Source organism: Myxine glutinosa, chromosome 13, assembly GCF_964187855.1.
Source record: "Myxine glutinosa chromosome 13, kmMyxGlut1.1, whole genome shotgun sequence".
Classification (NCBI taxonomy): domain Eukaryota; kingdom Metazoa; phylum Chordata; class Myxini; order Myxiniformes; family Myxinidae; genus Myxine; species Myxine glutinosa.
The window spans coordinates 18,993,595-19,012,711 of NC_136273.1; the positions used below are offsets into that span (position 1 = coordinate 18,993,595).

The following is a 19,117-nucleotide window of genomic DNA, read 5'->3' on the forward strand; positions in this document are numbered from 1 at the left end:
ATGAAGAATTTGGAACTTTGGCATGGAGCACGGCCTAGCAGGAGGATCCCGTTCTGGGGCCGGTGTTCAAATGGGTCAGATTGGGGCAAAGACCAAAGGGGGAAGAAGTCATCACCCTCGGGGCACAAACAAAGGCGTATTGGGCTCAGTGGCAGACCCTGGAGTTGAAAGGCAACATCTTGTATCGCAAGTGGGTGGAGGTTCCCTCTGATAGAACTTCCTGGCTGGTAATAGTCCCTGACAAATTCAAGAACGTCATCTTACAACAGGTGCATGGTACCCGCTCCGGCGGCCATTTGGGCAGGACAAAGACAATATCTCGGGTCCGCCGGAGGTTCTATTGGGTGAATATGGGGCGCGACATACAGGACTGGTGTCGGAGATGCGACGCCTGTTCTGCCAAAAAGGGACCAGCACGGAGGATGAGGGCCCCCCTTCAATTACACCAGGTGGGGGCCCCCCTTGAGCGGGTGGCTATGGATATTCTAGGACCGCTGCCCCGCACCCGCCAAGGTAATAAGTATATCCTCGTTGTAATGGACTATTTCACCAAGTGGCCGGAGGCCTACGCCCTCCCCAACTAAGAAGCCGGGGTTGTGGCGCAGGCCTTCGTAGAAGGATTTGTATGTCGGCACGGGATTCCACAGGAGCTGCACACCGATCAGGGTCGAAATTTTGAAAGTCAATTGCTAAAAGATGTGTGCAGACTCCTGTCAATTCGGAAAACCAGGACCACGCCCTTGCGGCCACAATCTGACGGGATGGCGGAAAGGTTCAATCGAACATTGATCCAACAACTGGCATTGTTCACCACCACCCGTCAGGATGACTGGGACGAACATCTCCCGTACTTGTTGATGGCCTACCGAACTAGCCAGCACAGGGCCACCGCATGCAGTCCAGCGTTGCTTATGTATGGGCGGGAGTTACGGGCTCCCGCCGACTTGCTATGCGGTCCCGTGCCAGACACCACGGATACACCGCTGAGGGAGGGTTACACATGTCACTTGGAGGAAGGCATGGAGCGGGTCCATGCCTTCGCCCGCCGCCAGCTCCATCTGGCGGGGGCCAAGATGAAGCGCAGGTACGACGACCGAAGCCAGGGGAGTCAATACGCTCCGGGGATGAAGATTTGGTTCTTTAATCCCCGGAGGCGGAAGGGCAGGTGCCCAAAACTCACCTCCCCCTGGCAAGGCCCGGGAGTCGTCCTGTCGCAAATCTGTGACGTGGTCATTAAGATCAAAATGGGGCCACGGGCCCCCCCCTTGGATCGTCCATGCCGACCGGATAAGACCTTATGCCGGCGAGCAGGCGCCCTCATGGATCGCCTCGGCTCTAGGTGCCGAGGCAGGACCCAGCACCTCTTGCGACGGGGGCTCGTAGCGTCAGAGGACTGGGGGGATGGTAGTGAGAGATGCCCGATGTGGTGGGATGGCAACTCTGTCATCCCTCACAGCGGGAGCACGAGTTATGGGGTTTATGGCAGTGAAAACTAGCCCGGGAGGGTTAGGATATAATGTGTAGGGATCTAGAGAAGATGACAATAGGTAACGTTAAGATTAGTTAGTGACAATGATACCTGTAGTGGGGACGCAGGTAGGTTAGTGTGGATGATAATGACGTGGTATGTGCTTAGTTTAAAGGGAAGACGGGGAGCACTAAGTTAGCAGGGCACCAGGTAGATTAGATGATGCCGTGTGTAAGGAACAGGTGTGATTGCACAGGTGTGCAACTGAACAGGTGTATGGAGCAGTGTTTGAGTGATGGTGATGGTGATGTGTGTTGTGTTTACCAAATGGTCCAGGAAGGAAGGAGGGTGCAGGTGGCACCAGGTATGATTGCACAGGTGTGCAACTGCAGGTGTATGGAGAATGGTTGTGTGGAATGCATGGAGTGTGGAATGCATGGAGTGTGGAATGCATGGAGTGTGGAATGCATGGAGTGTGGAATGCATGGAGTGTGGAATGCATGGAGTGTGGAATGCATGGAGTGTGGAATGCATGGAGTGTGGAATGCATGGAGTGTGGAATATATGGAGTATTGGAATGGATGGTCGTGGAGTGAGTATGGTGGAAACTATGGAGTGGAGTGGATGGTGCGAAGGTGTGAATGGGGGAAGGATGGACCCCCATCACGAATACCCGGGGAGGGTAGTGTAAGTGTTAGGTAGAGGGTATAGGTAAATTGTGGTTGGATATTGGCATCTGTGGTGCGGGTGAAAGAATGGTATTTGGATGGGTGCATTAGTGTTGTGGAAATGGCTGGGCGTGTAGCCTGTTAGTGTGTGTAGTTGGTTTGGGCACTCCACCACTGTGAGGATGTCGGCCAGGTGAGGCCGCAGGTGGGCTCTGGGAGCCGGTAGAGTTGTTGTGGATGGGGCCCGAGGATCCGGAGGACGGACCCGGGTAGCCCAGTGCCAGAGGGCACCGAGGGGTGACAGAGCCAGGAGGGGCCTTCCCCAGTGAGATAGGTTAGGGTGAGGAGCAGGTAAGCTCGGGTGGCAACTACAGTGGTGGAGGTGTGCAGGTGGGTAGACCTGCTGGGAGAGCTACATGCCCCAGTCCTGAAATTGTGCAAGGGCACAGGGAGTTGAATCGGGGGAGTGAGACCCCAAATTGAGAAGCACCACAGTTTGGTCAATGGGAATTGGTTTTTAGAACCCATAGTGTAAGATGGCCAATGGATTGGCAGGGAAAGACCCCGGGTAGTGTAAAGTGTATTAAAGTCATTTCGAAAGTAGTTAGGATGAAGATCTCCTCGCACCATCTGCATCCACTCACCTGAGGTGACGTAACTCCACTCCATGCCATGTTTTATTATTTTTATTGTGCAAATGTTTGGATTGTGAGACGCATCATGACGTGGGTGTGACATTGTGCTTGATGTTCCATCTCTTCATCCTTATGAGGATTGATGATGAATTGGGTGATGGCAAATTTTGGTTAGAGGGATTGTGGTGACGAATTTGGAATAGAAGAAATATGGGGAAGACGTGACAGTAGTGACGAATTTGTAAATGTGTAGATTTTTGTAAATATGGGGTAGGGGCAAGGGTAGAGTAGGTGACAGGGGGGGTGACGTACGGAAGGGACGAGCTTTTCTCACTTCGCTCTCCGTACGCATTTCGCCTTGCATTGCCTTGTTTGATATGTACCCTTGTGACCTTACCCCTCGCTCATCTGTCTCTCCCCCCCTTTGTCTCCCACATGAGGACCTGTGCGCCACTGGGCGCCGAGGGGAGCGTGCTTGAGTCCGCCATTGTGCGCCCGGAACTCCCAGAACCAGCTGTCTGCATCGATGCACCACATTATGGACCACATGTCTGTGGCCGAGCACCACTTATGGACCCCATGGGTTGGGGCATGGCCCCTCTGCTGGAACCGGCCATGAAGGCCCGAAATCTTACTGGCGGACCTTGATCACAGGGCACCGATGCCCCACAGGTGAACCACACTAGTCGGCCCTGTGGGCCATAAATAAAATAAATAAAAATGGACACGTTGGGTGCATTTTAATAGTGCAAATAGGCCGCCAGCAAAGGAAGATGACAACACCAGGAAAATAATAATAGCCAGCAGAGGGAGCCGAAGAGCAAGAGACCACCTGCAGGGTTAGGGGTTGTTGGTTTTATTTTGATGAACAATGATGACTGTGCACCGATTGGTGCTTGAGGGTGTGTTGGTGCGTTTTGGGTGCTTTCGTGGTGCGTCGATGCAGAGCAGACTGTCTCCCCCCCAGAAAGAACAATCACAGGTCCTGGGTTAGTTTTGTAAATAAAAGCAGAGCCATTGTAAATAATGCTCCCCACCGTAAGTGTAATAGTTTGAAGACCATTCCGCAATTCGGTTAGCTGTGGGCGTGAGTCTGTTAGGTAGGGTGCAATGGAGCAGCGGGACATATTTATTCATGTTTTAAAACTGTTGCACTCAGGGTCAGGTTAAATGCAGAGGGAATTACACCTACGTGTCACACTAAAGTAAAGTTATAGGCCCGAGACGTGCCTAAGAGGAGGAGGGTGCAGTGTTGCGGATATGAGGATTGAGTTTTTTTTATTGTGTTGTATTGTATACCAATTGTTGTGAATATTGCTTTAGTCTGGACCCTCCTGCCTCCAGTGTTGTATAAAGGTCAAAGGGCGTTCCCGTAGTTAGTTCAATAAAGCATACATGAAGGACACTATAATATCCCTGTTCAGTAGTTTATTTCCTTATTCTGTGTATTAGGTTAAGGCTTTGTCTTCCATTAAAATGACACTCCATTGCACCAAGTGAAATAAGATAGATTCCCTTCATTCTTCATTCCCATTCCAAAACCTCCATTTCCCCTTTCGTCATGGCCAAGCCTCGATTGCAAATTACATCCCCTCAAAAACCACCATTGAACATGTGCTCGGGTCGGGGAAGAAAGGCGTGCCCGCCCGTCGTCATCAAGGGCGGAGCCAGAGGGTCGCGCGACCAACCAGGGCCGAGGTGAGCACACCGATGGGCGTGTCCTGAAGGCCGGCGGCTTGATCGCCGGAGGCATTATAAAAGCACGCGCGCAAGGTACTGCGTGAGATGATCCAGGAGAACAGAGAGAACCAACTGCGAGAGAACATTAAGGAGATCATCATCCAGGGAAGCACAACGCCTGTTGTAGTCCTGGCAAAGCACGCGACGTCCACAGCAGCAGCAGCAGCGGCGGCCACAGCAGCAACAACACTCAACAGCCGCTTGGGGCCTGGGCGGCGGTTTTGAGCAGGGCCGTGAAGGAACGGCGGCTGCTAAACGCGCCGATCGTGCTGCAGGACCCCTTGGACTTTCCTCTCCCTCCAGCCATCCACCTCCCGCCAGTCCTATCATCATTCCCTGCGTGAGTCTGTCTTTGTTTGTTCTGTCCTGGGTATTTTTCTGAAATTATTTTCTTATCTTTCCTTCTCCTTGGTGATTTTGTAGCCTGTATATAGTAGGAATAAATTTAGTAGTATTTTCAACCTTTTTTTCGTCTTCTTCTTCTTCTTCACATCCGTGTCGCTTTTGTCTTTTCCCTATTGAATAGCTGTGGCGCGATCCGGCCAACGTTCGGGGATCGGGGTAATCGGGGTAACTGTTAGGCCGCGGTGCCATCCGCTCGGCAACCCAACATCCTTATCCGCGGGCCTTAACAATATATATATATATATATATATATATATATATATATATATATATATATATATATATATATATATATATATATATATATATATATATATATACACTGTATATTATATATATATATATATATATATATATATATATATATATATATTATATATATATATATATATATATACATATATATACATACATACATACATTACATACATACATACATACATACATACCATACATACATACATACATACATACATACATACATACATACATACATCATACATACATACATATCTATCTATAATTCCAGTAATCTCTGTCTGTACGTTTGTCTGTGACCGCTGTTTCTCGACAACCACGGGTCCGATATACTTTTAACTTGCCAGGTATATTGCTGGGGACCCGAGGATTGTGCCTTTTCAAGGTTTCATATTAATCGGACAATTACTTACCGAGCTATGTCAGCAAAAACGATTCAACCAATCAGAGAGCAGCGTACGATCGCGTGTGCCGAACGTGGCGGACACACTCTGCCTCGGATGGCACATTTGAGAGCGTATTCATTTATTTCACGTTTGCAAACTATGTTGGCGTTAAACTATGTTTTAAAACTAATAACAACGAATTTGCGATTCATTCGCTTTCCTGCGCGTTTGTGCACGCGATGGCGATTTCTTTACCAAACTCCGGAAGCCGTTCGCTTTGGACCAAACCATTGCATGTAAATAGAGGGGGGGGATTGTCACCGTACTCGCAAAGCCGTCCGCTTTGCTTTGCGAATGGACCAAACCATTTCATGTAAATAGAGGGGGGGGATATAATTTTAGATATAGATATAGTACGGGCATGCCCTAGTATATATAAAGTAGAGTTGGCCTCTGTGTCTGTATCCTGATCTATGTGTGATCTCTAAGATCTCGAGAACCCGTGGACGGATTTGCGAGCGGAAAGTACTGTTCGACTCGGGATGGTCCCAGGAATGTCACGGAGACATAAAAATTTAAAAAATTTCGGGTTTTAAAATTAGCGTATTACGCATAATTCGCACTAGCAGAAGAGAGAGGGATTCGAAGGGAGGGAGCGCAGCGCTTCTAGCGCTTCTGACTACAGCACACCTTAAAATTAAAAAAACTTCGGGGTTTTAAAAATTAGTGTGTTACGCGTAATTAGCGCTAGCAGAAGATGAGAGGGATTCGAAGGGAGGGAGCGCAGCGCTTCTAGCGCTTCTGACTACAGCACACCTTAAAATTAAAAAAACTTCGGGTTTTAAAATTAGTGTGTTACGCGTAATTAGCGCTAGCAGAAGAGGGAGGGAATCTAAGGGAGGGAGCGCAGTGCTCCCTCCAGCGCTTCTGTTAGCGTAATTAGCGTATTTCGGAACGTTAATTTTTCAACTTCATTATTCGGAATCAGTACGTCCCAGAGAACCTTCGTAACGTTAATTTTTCAACTTCATCCGATTGACATGGGACCTCAACGGCCATGTAGACAAAGAGTGAAACATACAGGCTACATTTATTTGACGACAATGAGTTCCGACTTCCGACCCTCGGTGGGATGACAGGCTGAGTCAACCCCCCTGGTGTGAAGGGGGAGGAGGAGGGTGAGGGGGAAGAGAAGGGGAGGGGAACGAGGGGGAAAGGGGATGGGAGGGAGGGGGGGAGGGGGGTACTGGGGAAGGGGGAGGGGAGGGGGGGAGGGGAAAGGGGGGGAGGGGGGAGAGGGGAGGGGCCCTTCTTCCCCTGGGCACTCCCCGCACCCTTCCCTCCCCCCTTCCCCTCCCCCCTCCCCCCCTCCCCCCTCACCCCTCCCCCATTCCCCTCCCCTCCTCTTCCCCCTCCCCCTCCCCCTCCCCCCGCTTCCCCCTCCCCCCTCCCCCCCCCCGTTCCCCTCCCCCTCCTCTTCCCCCTCCCCTCACTCCTCCCACTCCCGTGCAAAGCCGGGTACCTCTGCTAGTAATATATATATATATATCGATTCATTTTTTCCACACGTTGTGAACTTATGTCAAATTCTTTGTTATTGGCACCTTGTTAACTTTTAATTGATGCTTATTTTGCCTTTTGTTTGCTTTATATTATCCCCATAATCCCTACAGACAGCTGTTCAGATCCGTGAGATGGAAGATGAGCGTCGTAACTTGTTCAGAGAGGTTCGGTGCCCATTCATCAGGCTAACCATACGGATAGCCTAGCACCGTCACGTGGGTGACTGTATCCGAGGTCACATGATAAAGAAGCATTGTGCTCATCAGCAGCTTGCACATGTGCAGTACAGTTTACTGTTGAAGGATCTTCAAACTCCCTAGCAAGTGCAAATGTGGTGCTCGGTTGAACATCAATTGTGGAAGATTGTTGTGCTACCCTGTATCCCCTTGTTTAATCGCACCAGAACAACAGTTTTTTGGAAGTTTTGTCCTGCAATTACTTTTCTGACCGTGCATATGAATACGTTTTGGCATGTGCACCTTCCAATAAGTTGGCCTATCTTTATTTCTGGTTTCTTAAATTAGGACTTTATTTCCTATCGATGGAATTACAATGGTTATTTTGCTCACTCCCAGTGGCCTCTTTTATTCCTTCGAGATCCCAATCCTTTTCACTGCTGGCTATCCTGTCATTGATCCCATTTCCCCAGTAACCCTCTCCGGTGGGCTGAACACTTACGTTTTTTTATCCCTATGATAGGCCGGATCTGCATCCAGACCTGAACCAAAATCTCATGGGCTTGGTCTTGTTACCAACAAACTCTTCTCAAGTTTTGTCAAAATGCATGCACAACCTTCCTGAGATATAATGCGCCATACCATTTTTGGCCCCATATCTCAATGGTGAAGAATCACTTGAGCAATTTCTCGGATCCTGATCCTCACCAAAGTCGAATCACTTCATCCTTGTCACACAACCAACCTGTCTACTTAATTTCGTCCGAATCCACCCATATATTTTAGAGATATCATGCTCACAGACAAACAAGCAAACAAACAGGGGTGAAAACATAACCTCCTTCCACCTTGATGGCGAAGCACAAAAGATGCTCTTCTTCAATCTCAAATGTATCTTATCAAAATATCACACATCATCACATCAACACATCACAGCACCTCACATCTGCTAAAGGTGGTTTGCATTTCTATGCTTTGTATCAAATATTCATATTTCTCATACATCTGGCAAGCTTCGCTGTCGGATCCTCATACACTTCTTTTTCCGTCACTTTTTCTTTTAACCTTCAACATCTTCTTCTCTTCCTTTCATAAGAGGGGTGAGGCCCAACGGTACCAACACATTCTGCCCCTGACTCAACCACAGTACTCCTCCACTCCCCTCTGTCCTCGGCCATCTCTCTGCACTCTCCAATCACCCCCCACATTATTGATATGCCTACTCACACAATCTTCCCATCTCAACTGCGGTCTACCTCATTTCCTCCTTGTTCCCTCAACCTTCCGCACCTTTTATAGTCTTTCTTCCTCATCCCACACCTACTGTTGAGCCCCACTTCAATTAGCGTTTCACCAATTTCCCCGTCAAACTCATTTGTACACCAATCTCCTCCCTCGTTCATCCATTCTCCTTATATCCACCCTCTTCACTCTCGCAATCCTCTTGACCCAGTTGTTCATATCAGACGTACAACCTCTGTTGCTGTCTGTACCATTGGCCCCGTTTTGAGTCTGTAAATGTAGGTCACATAAGACATAAACTTTCCCTTTCAATTTCTTGATATTTTTCTATCTGCCATTACTCCCTCCACCCTCCTTCACGCCATTCCCACCACCTGAATCCTCTTCCGCACCTCTGCCTCTGACTTACCATCCCCGGTCACTGTTCCTCCCAGATACTCAAACCTATTTCCTTGTCTGATCTCCTTCCCCTCTAACCTGATATTCAATTATTTTCTCGACTGCCCGACCCACATCACCTCAGTCTTCTCCATACTCATCTTCAGCACATTCTTCCAGAATGCCTTCCTCCACTTACCAGGACTTCCTGCATCTCACACCCACTGTCCACCACAACAGCCAGATCATCCATATACAATATCATCCCCAGGATACCCCTCATGTTTGCCTTCCTGCTTACCAGCTCCATGAATGAATGAATGAATGAATGAATGAATTATCATTTTAAGGCCATTTTCCCCGCTAGAGCAGGGGTTAGCCTTGCGGGCCCCATGACAATCATGGTTCCCTGTTTGAGGCAATGTTTTTATGGCCGGATGCCCTTCCTGACACCAACCCTTGGTCGCCTCTCACGATGCGCAGGGGATACCGTGTACCTATTCTAACCGGGGTACACACCGGGATTGATTGTACACATCCATCACCATGATAAACAAGAGTGGGATGAGCGCTTCCCTTCCTCAAACCAATGTTCACATTGAACTCCTCCGACATCCTAGGACCAACCAAAACTCTTCTCCCGTTCCCTTGTACATCCCTTCCACCAACCTAACTTCTGCTTCTGGGCACTCCCATCCATCTTTTAACTTTAAGAAATTGGTAAATGTATTCATTGCCATTGTAGAATGCATTATTTCACTTGCATTTTCTGTTACCGCAAAATGTCATTATTTTTATAGAATGCGCTTTATTTATAAATAGATATTATTAAACAAATCACTCTTAATAAATAAATGAAATGCACACTAACTAAGATGTTATTGCTGAAGTTAAGTTTGTTCATGATAGAAGAATAATATATATATACTGTATATGGTATTGAGTGGCCCTCTGCCATCATTATTTCTGTTTAACTCTGTCTTATGATTGTATTTGCCAAACAAACTGCTCTTCCTGACTATCAGCCAGAAATGCAGGATGGGCCACTTCCTAGCTCCACAAGAATGTGATCAGCATTTTCCATCCTCCTGCAGGTCAGACCACTCCTCTTACCATTTTTACTATGCCTTTCCACCGACATTTTGGCATGTCATCTCTGTTTGTGTTTGCCTCATCTCATCTTATTCTTCCTTCACTATCTTTCCAGCGTACAAGCTAACCAGGACCTTCCAGGAAGCAGTGTTCTGTGCCACTCGAAAAGGATGGACAGTTTGGAGGTTTTGTACGTTTAGCTTTTTAAACATTGAAGATGATGCTCTTTGCTTCTCCTGTCTCACTTTGGAATCAATCCTACATTCCTTTATTTATTATGAAACCTCACTGAGCATATTAGATATACTAGGGCATGCCCGTACTATATCTATATCTAAAATTATATCCCCCCCCCCTCTATTTACATGAAATGGTTTGGTCCAAAGCGAACGGCTTGCAAGTACGGTGACAATCCCCCCCCTCTATTTACATGAAATGGTTTGGTCCAAAGCGAACGGCTTGCGAGTACGGTGACAATCCCCCCCCCTCTATTTACATGAAATGGTTTGGTCCAAAGCGAACGGCTTGCGGAGTTTGGTAAAGAAATCGCCATCGCGTGCACAAACGCGCAGGAAAGCGAATGAATCGCAAATTCGTTTTAATTAGTTTTAAAACATAGTTTAACGGCAACATAGTTTTCCAACGTGAAATAAATGAATACGCTCTCAAATGTGCCGTCCGAGGCAGAGTCTGTTCGCCACGTTCGGCACACGTGATAGCTCGCTGCTCTCTGATTGTTGAATCGTTTTTGGACATAGCTCGGTAACTACTTCTCCAATTAATATGAAACCTTGAAAAGGCACATCCTCGGGTCCCCAGCAATATACCTGGCAAGTTTAAAGTATATCGGACCCGTGGTTGTCGAGAAACAGCGGTCACAGACATACAAACATACAAACATACAAACATACAAACATACACACAGAGATTACTGAATTATAGATAGATGAGGGTTGTCCCTGTTGTGATATTTTGAGTAAAATATCTTCATGATTATTGAATTTAGTTTTATACCATCTTATTATTTCCTGATACGAGCAGAGTACCCCTTCTATGGTGATCTTGTTCCAAGCATGTTGCACGTTTCTTCTGACATGTCCCTTTATTTGGGTGGTGTATTGGCAACAGACCGCTGCCTTGATCACTTCCAAAAATAAAAATAACCTGGATTACGTACATGAAGCAAAAACATGCCTATTGCTTATGTGCACAAACAATACATCATGGTTATATAGCATAGCTTGGATCATTCCAATGGCACCCCCACTCCCCACAAAGTAAGAAATGGAGCACAGGAGCTTTAGACATAGGGTGAAGCACTAATTTAGAAAGGGGTGGGGGTGGGAGGTTGAAGGGATAACATTAGCATTAAAGGAGGGGATGGGATTAGTAATTATTTTTTTTTACATATTAGATACCCAAATATCATATACACACACACACACACACACTTAGGTGGATACTTTGAGACCTGAGAGTGCTTCTTTCCAACTTTTGATACCCGCATATGGATATACCAAGCAATGGAAGAAAATGGCAAGATGGGGCAAATATATATATATTTTTCCAAATCTTGATGGAATCAAACGAAACTTGCACAGCAGACTTCAGAATGCCCTCATTAATGACTGAACGTTTTAGGCTTCCTAGATCAAATTCTGTCTGAGGAATAGATGATCCATACATGTATACATACACACATATGCCAGAGCTCCATAAGATATGCACAGGATAAGTTTCAAGTAAATATCAAGTGTCTCACTATATAATATATATATATATATATATATATATATATATATATATATATATATATATATATATATATATATATATATATATATATATATATATATATATATATATACATACACACACATCACAGACTTGGCATTGAATATGGAATATTTTTTTTGTGGGGGTGAACTTACTTTTCAAGATGTCTTAGAACCAAAAGTTCATTGGAATTATGTTGAAATTATTCCAGATTTTGTTAATGTGACCTTTAAAAGAAACAAAAGCCACATTTGACATTTCAAAACAAATAAATTGATCCTTGAAAGTGATGTAAACTGATATTGAACTCAATTCATGGACAGTACTGTGTTAAACTTCTGTACGTTTTCCAGAAGTATCTCTTTATTTTGCACATTAGCCAAATTTTTTTTTAACAAAAACAAAAGTTCAATTACGACTGGGATTACGGACAGTAAAATTACAGTTCAGTACTTCGTGTAACCCCCACGAGCATTCAGGAGAGCACGTACACGTTGAGGCATGCTGTTCACGAGATTTGCCAAGGTTTGGACAGAAATCGCTTGCCATGCAGTGACAATAGCCTGCTGCAATTCATGCACAGAGGTCGGCTGCTGGTCCAAGTGGTCGATTTGACACGTTAATTCTGCCCACAAGTTCTCTTTCTGAATCATATCCGGGGACATGGCAGGCCACTCCATATGCTCTACACCACGGTCAGCAAGAAAGTGTTGGATCATGCGAGCACGATGAGGCCGTGCATTGTCATCTTGGAAGACAAAGTTTCCTCGAAAGGCTGCACGAGCAAATGGAAGCAATGTTTCTTCCAGAATGGCCCTGTACTTGAACTGGTTCAGGTTTCCATTCAGAACAACCAGGTCAGTTTTGCCCCCCTGCATGAAAAGCAGCCCAAACGGTCACCCCACCACCTCCAGCTTGGACTCTTGGCCCTATACAATCTTTGTTGTAGGCTTCATGCACTTGTCTGCGCACTCGGGCATGGCCATCTTGACGATAGACCAGAAATCTAGACTTGTCACTGAAGATCACTTGATTCCAGTGTCCTGGCTGCCATTGACGGTGCTCTCTGGCCCACTGTAATCGGCGCTGGCGGTGTTTGTCTGGTCAGGCGTGGCTTTCTCAGGGGACGCCTGGCACGATAGCCTGCTTGAACCAGTCGTTGGTTGACTAGCCTTCTGGATACAGGCACATTTGTCAGTTGCTGCCACTCAGCCCTGAGCCGATTAGCTGACTTGGTACGGCCATTGCGGACGAACCGGTGCAGCTGGCGATCATCCCCTCCTTGTGGTTCTGCGGGGCCGTCCTGGCCTCGGTATTGGAGTAGGGACACTCCTCTGAGCATTTCGTTTCAGGATCTTTGACACCTGACCTTGAGTGATGCCATACTGCCGAGCAATAGCACGCTGTTTCATGCCGTAATTTCGTTAAAGCCACCACTCCATGAGAAACAACATTGTCGAGTTGACGGACCATCTCCAGAGGAAGCGGCAATAACTTTTGGAGACGTGCAGCAGTTGTTTTCCACGAATACAGAACGCAACAACCCTTTTATACCCAACTGTGAAGCCAATCATCAAATGCACCTGTCCGTACATTTTGCCACGCCACCTGTGATATAATCCTGTTGTTGACTTCTTGCTGCGACAGACAATCAATGACATGGTTCTTTTAACAAATAAATCACCAAAGTGAATCACCAAATAAAGAAACTCACCAGATGATATACTGAGTTAAGAAAGTAAACCCGTCAAGAAAAAAAAAAAGAATCCATATTAAATGCCAAGTCTGTGTATGTATATATATATATATATATATATATATATATATATATATATATATATATATATATATATATACTATATATATATAATATATATATATATATATATATATATATATATATATATATATATATATATATACATATATATATATATATATACATATATATATATATATATATATATACATATAATTATAGATATATATATATATATATATATATATATGTCAAGTAGTAGATTTGTTATTGCCTAAAGTTCAGTTATAGACGTTGGGTGCTAATGTGTTATGATTTATATGATGTTTAAAAATGCTATTTTCATGAAGTTAATAAAGGGTTTGTGCTTCGTTTTAGTTTTGGATGAGGAGAGGCTCGCTGAGGTCATGCTGAACAAATTGTATACGTGTGCTTTTTTTCGAGGCTGGTCGTAAAACCACGCCCACATGCGCTTGTTTTTGCGTAATGCTAGTAGAATGACATGAACCTATCGTTAACTATATATATTTTGTTTTAATCTCAGCAACGCATGACTCTGTATAAACATGCTTTGGATTACTCATGTACACAAACCCATAAAATATATGGGTTTGTTTGGCTAAGCATACACTCTTCTCTTTGTGAGTTACAGTTCTGTTTTCTCGGAGCCCAGAGAAACAATTGGTCCAAATGATAAGGAAAGGCTGACTCCCCCGAATGATAACGGTGGGAGGGACTCTCGCCAGTCGCTTCGTTCTCTCGGAGATTTTCTGATAAATCGTATTCGTATATAAGTGAATGAGAATCAATGCGTTTTCAGGAAGGCTTGACTTGGCATGTTCTTGCTGTAGCTTGCTGTAGATGTCTTGTCTCCTCCGGATCTGTATAAGTTGGCTTTAATAAACTGCGTCATTTTTCAGGCTATTTGTGGACTTCTTTTGCAAACGAAGAGCTGATTCTTCACAGATGGTACCAGGAGTGGGGTGTCAACAGACGCGGAGGACGGGAAACGGAGCCCGAGGGACAGGAGGAAGGCTGACCTGAGGCCGGCGCCGGCACGTTGATTTGATTAAAGGTGGGAGTTGTTTTATATCAGAGGGCTATTATTCCAAATTCGTACCTTCCTCCTTCGAGCGGGTTCAGTCTCCTTGTCTTCCGCGCTGTCTGCACTCGAACAGAAATTGTAAGTAAAGGCTCATTTAGGCCTCAGAATGACGTAGCTTTGTTAAAGCCAGGATAAACAAGTAAGGATAAACCAGTAAGGACTTAACAGTAAGCTTAAAGTTACAGTTAGCACCAGGAGGGGAAAATGAGGTCGGACAGCCATATAGGTTGAAACCGGGTGGCCAAGATTTTTCCAGGAAGGAACAGCCCAGAGACAAGATGGGGTATGCCATTGCATGCCAGGGAACGAAGGGCTGTGGCTAAACTTAGATAGAAAGCCATAGGAACATAGACGGCCAAAGGGACATGGCCAGGAAGGGTGAAATGCGTAGGTACCAGGTAGGTTTGACAAGAAGGTAGTGACAACTACGAGGTCAAGCCAGGAAGCTCTAGACTAAGTTCTAGACAAGAGGTCCAGATAAAGCAGGCCAGGATCTGGTGGACAAGAGAAAATAAATAAGCTCACAGGAAATGGGCCAGGTGGCCACAGGGTGAGAAGGACAGGTTAGGTTTTGAAATATTGAAAATTGAAGCAGGAGCTGCATTGTAGGAATTTGAAGCTTCAGAGCCAAAGGAAGCAAGTTCAGGAAGCAAAGTTCAGGACAAAACAATTAAGGAGGTAGTTAAGCAAGCAAATCAGCGGCTAATGCCGCTCGTCCATAATCCGGACCAAGACCCCGCGAAAGGGGAGGTAGCCACCATGCCCCCAACCCCCCCCCCAAGACCTGAGCTCAGCCCCGGGGCTCTAGGCAACACCCCAACACCCCCCGCCCTGCCTCCCCTTTCCACCTCAACCCACCCCCCGTCCAACCCGTCCCAAAAATCCTTTTTCCTTGAATGAGAGACGTAATATGAATGAGGATATGAATGAGGAATGAATGTATATTGGGATATTAATTGACGTGTGTGTCTGGCCAATGTGTTTGTCTGTGTGTCAAGTGCAAAGCAGAGGGTTTCGGTGTGAAACTTTGTAAGCGATCTGCTCGACTTGGGGGAAATTCAGGCCGGGAATGTCCATTTTAACGTCTATCCGAGAGAACAGGCGAGGTCCTGAACTGAGTCCGGATTTTCATCTGTTTGGGAGTTGTTTGGGAAGCGAATTGATATAAATCGGGTCAGGAAAGCACCCGGAGTGCCCTTGTCGATCTACTGTTGATATGAAGCGGTTTCTTGGAGATGGTTGCAGAATTCGAATCAATATGTGTGTTTTACTTGAATTGAAGAGTTCATTCAATGGCAGATATTGTGTATTGTATGTGTGGGATGTATCGCTGAGGCAGCTCACCTTTGGAATTGGTGTCATATAGTGCATTTTGGGTCAGAGAGGTGGAGCGTCGGAGATCCTGTTTTTTTGCGATGTTCACGAGCTAGGGATGAGTTCTGACAGCTCAATGTTCTGACAGCTCACTACATGTCAGGTCGTAGATTTGTTATGACAGCACTTTGTTATGACAGCCGACTGCATGTCCCAACGCGAGGTAAACCCCGCCGCGAACGCGAATAGAGCGGCGTGCAGGGAGTGTTGGGATTCGTGTGGAGGCACGAGGGTGCGCGCCAAGACGGGGGGCGGCGTGGCGTCGTCGCGTTGAGATGGTTGTGCCAGGTCGATCGGCGATCTCTGAATTTAAATCGGATTTTTGTCATGTGTGTTGTGAAATTAAACGTCTATCCGAGAATCCTGGCAATGGTCGTTTAACTAAAGTGTGGTACAAACCTGTGTTTCCGCCGTGCGGCTCCGTGGAAGTTTGGGTAGAGGGATATTGGGTGTTCAGACAGGAGCCGAGCGAGCCGCGAGTCACGGGTGTGCTGTATGAGATTTGCTCAGAGTGCTGGCGATAACTCGCCCACTCTCAGAGGAGGATGTGTGCCCAAATGCATTGTGGGTCATTTCGACTTTGCTGGATGTCGGACGTTCATGTCAGACGAGCCATGTCGGAATAGTGGCCGGCTGCGACATATATGCCAGGCAATGTCACAGGACGAATACGTTACTTATAAGATGGATTTTTATTTAAGATGGATTTATAAGATGGATAGATGGATGGATTTATTTAAGATGGCTAAAATAAACGATTTCAAGACAGAGTAATTAATTTCCGGAGCCAAGTTCCAACAGGAAGTCTTGTTCATACAGTAAGGTACAGTGCGGAGTGGCGGCTGGAAGATGCATCGATGCATTTGTGTTGACCAATTCGAAGTTTGACCTTTTAAAGTTTAGTTGACCTTTGTTCGAGATATGCAAGGGAAAGGTCAGAGGTAATTCACTAACCTTGGAAGAACGACAGGCGGAGTCAGTCTACAGGGTGTTGCTTTAACGACAGGATATATAGGACTTAAATCTGGAGAATATCGGGACATTATATTGTGGGTAAAACCAAAATCATGTACATAATTAGTGGACAGAGAATATCGAGTTTTTGTTGTTGAAAGGCCATAAAACACCAACCCCATGAGGAACGAAATAAATGGAGAGATGTTGGGATCACATGATGGTTAGGATTGAAGAACAACCTACTGGGATTTCAAACCTGTGTTTGGGTTTGGGGCAACTGGGTGATGGGCAACAGTGTATGAGTGAGTAATTGTGATCTGTTTAAGTGTAAGAGGCGGTGGAGAAGAAAGGGGTGATGAAAAGTTATTTGTTTTAGTGTGAAGTAGGTTGGTTGCTTATTTGTCACAGTAAGATGAGAGTTGTGTTTTTAAGCTTGGTCTTTGAATGAATTGTTGCTTGGAATGTGTTGATTGGAAAAGTGATTTCTGATCGCTGATCCGATCTGGTTTTGAATTGTTGATTTAATTTTGAATTGATTGGAGGTAATAAGGATTTGTGTTGATTTCCTGATTTGAGTTCATCTGGAAACAAAGACAGATGGGATTAATGTGTATATCAGGAACAATTTGGAAAAGAAATATGGATATATGACATTACTAAAATATAACCAAGCAATTGAGAGTTCTTGGGTTAATGGGATATAAATAAATGCATCTACAAGTTGATGGTTTATAAAAAATTTAGTTCTGGATGATACTTAAACGATGAACAATGTTGGCAATATACAAAGAATGTGACTTGTTTTTTGGGGGGCAAAGTTATGAGTGGTTGTGGGCAAACGAAGATTAATTTAGATTTATCATAGTTAAGTTCGAGGAAGTTGATTTGAAGCCAGAATTTTATTTGGATGCCAGAAAGGAGAAAGGAGATGCTGAAAGCCAGAAAGGAGATGCTGTTGTCTACTCTGAATGACAGGTGGCGGTATCCAGGGCGCTGAGGAGTTTGTTCACGTTGTAAAGTTTGTTTATTTAGTTTGTTTATTGTAGAGAAGAGTGCTTTTGGGATTCCGGAGCCAGAGTGGATAATTTGAGGGTAGTAGGTGGAGTAGAGGACATCTTTGCAGTGCTGTAGGTGGTCCATGTGAAGCTTGGGAGTGAACTGATTTGGGTTTAATAGGCACAAGCTGGTCTAAACAGGGTGAGGAGGATGGTGTGATTGATGATGTCAAAGGAGGCGTTGAGGTGAGGAGGATGAAAATGTTGAGGTTGCCGGCATCAGAGGAGAGAAAAGGTCGCTGGTGATTTTGAGGAGAGCAGTTTCAGTACTGTGGCTGGAGCAGAATCCGGATTGGGATGTTTCATACAGGTTATTGGCAGAGTGGTGATGTTTGAGTTGAGTGGCCACAGCACGTTCCAAAACTTTTGACAGAAAGGGTAGATTGGAGATGGGTCTGAAGTTATTTAGGGTGTCAGGGTTTAGTCCAGGGTTTTTCCAAAATGGGGGTGAAGTTTCACGAGTTTTTGGGGAAATCGGTATGTGAAGCTGGATTAAGTTGGAACTGCTTGATGAGCCATGGAGATGGATTGGGTTTTGTTGTTGGTTGTCTGGGTGTTCGGTTGTTGCATTGCCAAAGGTTTCTGTGTGGTGGACACACTCGTTGGCTGTTGTCTTGTGTGACGTGGGTGGAGATGTATGTGGCTGTGTGTGGCTGCCTGGAGGGGAAGGCGGCTACAGTGGTTGATATTGGTTGTGGGTTGTCCGGGGTGCTTCGATTTGCATAAGGGGTGAAGATTGGGATATTACATTATTTTGAGTAAGTATTGGCATGAGTAATTACAGAAGTAATTATGAGTTATTATGAGTAATTAGTGGTATGAGTATTAGTTATGAGTTCCAGGTGTTGAGCTAGTTATGCTAGTTATCCAGCTAGTTATGAGTAAGTGATTATTTTAGTAAAATTACATGTTTCGCTGTGTTGTTGATCTGGGGACAAGCTAGTTTGATGGGTACCCTGGGGTCTTCAGCGTGTCTATGTGTTTGTCTGGCTGTTACACTAGACTCTGGGATGTGTTTTCATGAGACGAATTTCAGAATTGATGACAATTCAGTGAGTATGGTGGACAACGTGAAGTGGC

General features: G+C 45.4%; 1 protein-coding gene across 2 annotated transcripts in view; it reads left to right on the top strand.

The window, feature by feature from the left end:
- The window catches only part of CENATAC (centrosomal AT-AC splicing factor), a 480,847-nt gene that overhangs the window by 451,251 nt on the left and 10,479 nt on the right, over positions 1-19,117 (top strand). The window contains exons 6-8 of one of the 2 annotated variants that reach the window (XM_068133891.2): positions 7,234-7,287; positions 9,945-10,013; positions 10,127-10,201. In XM_068133891.2, coding sequence (XP_067989992.2) covers positions 7,234-7,287; positions 9,945-9,989 — 99 coding nt within the window. In that variant the 3' untranslated portion in view covers positions 9,990-10,013; positions 10,127-10,201. Of the gene's footprint in view, positions 1-7,233; positions 7,288-7,338; positions 7,349-9,944; positions 10,014-10,126; positions 10,202-19,117 lie in introns of those variants that run through there. The other variant, XM_078767151.1, reaches the window with a different exon arrangement.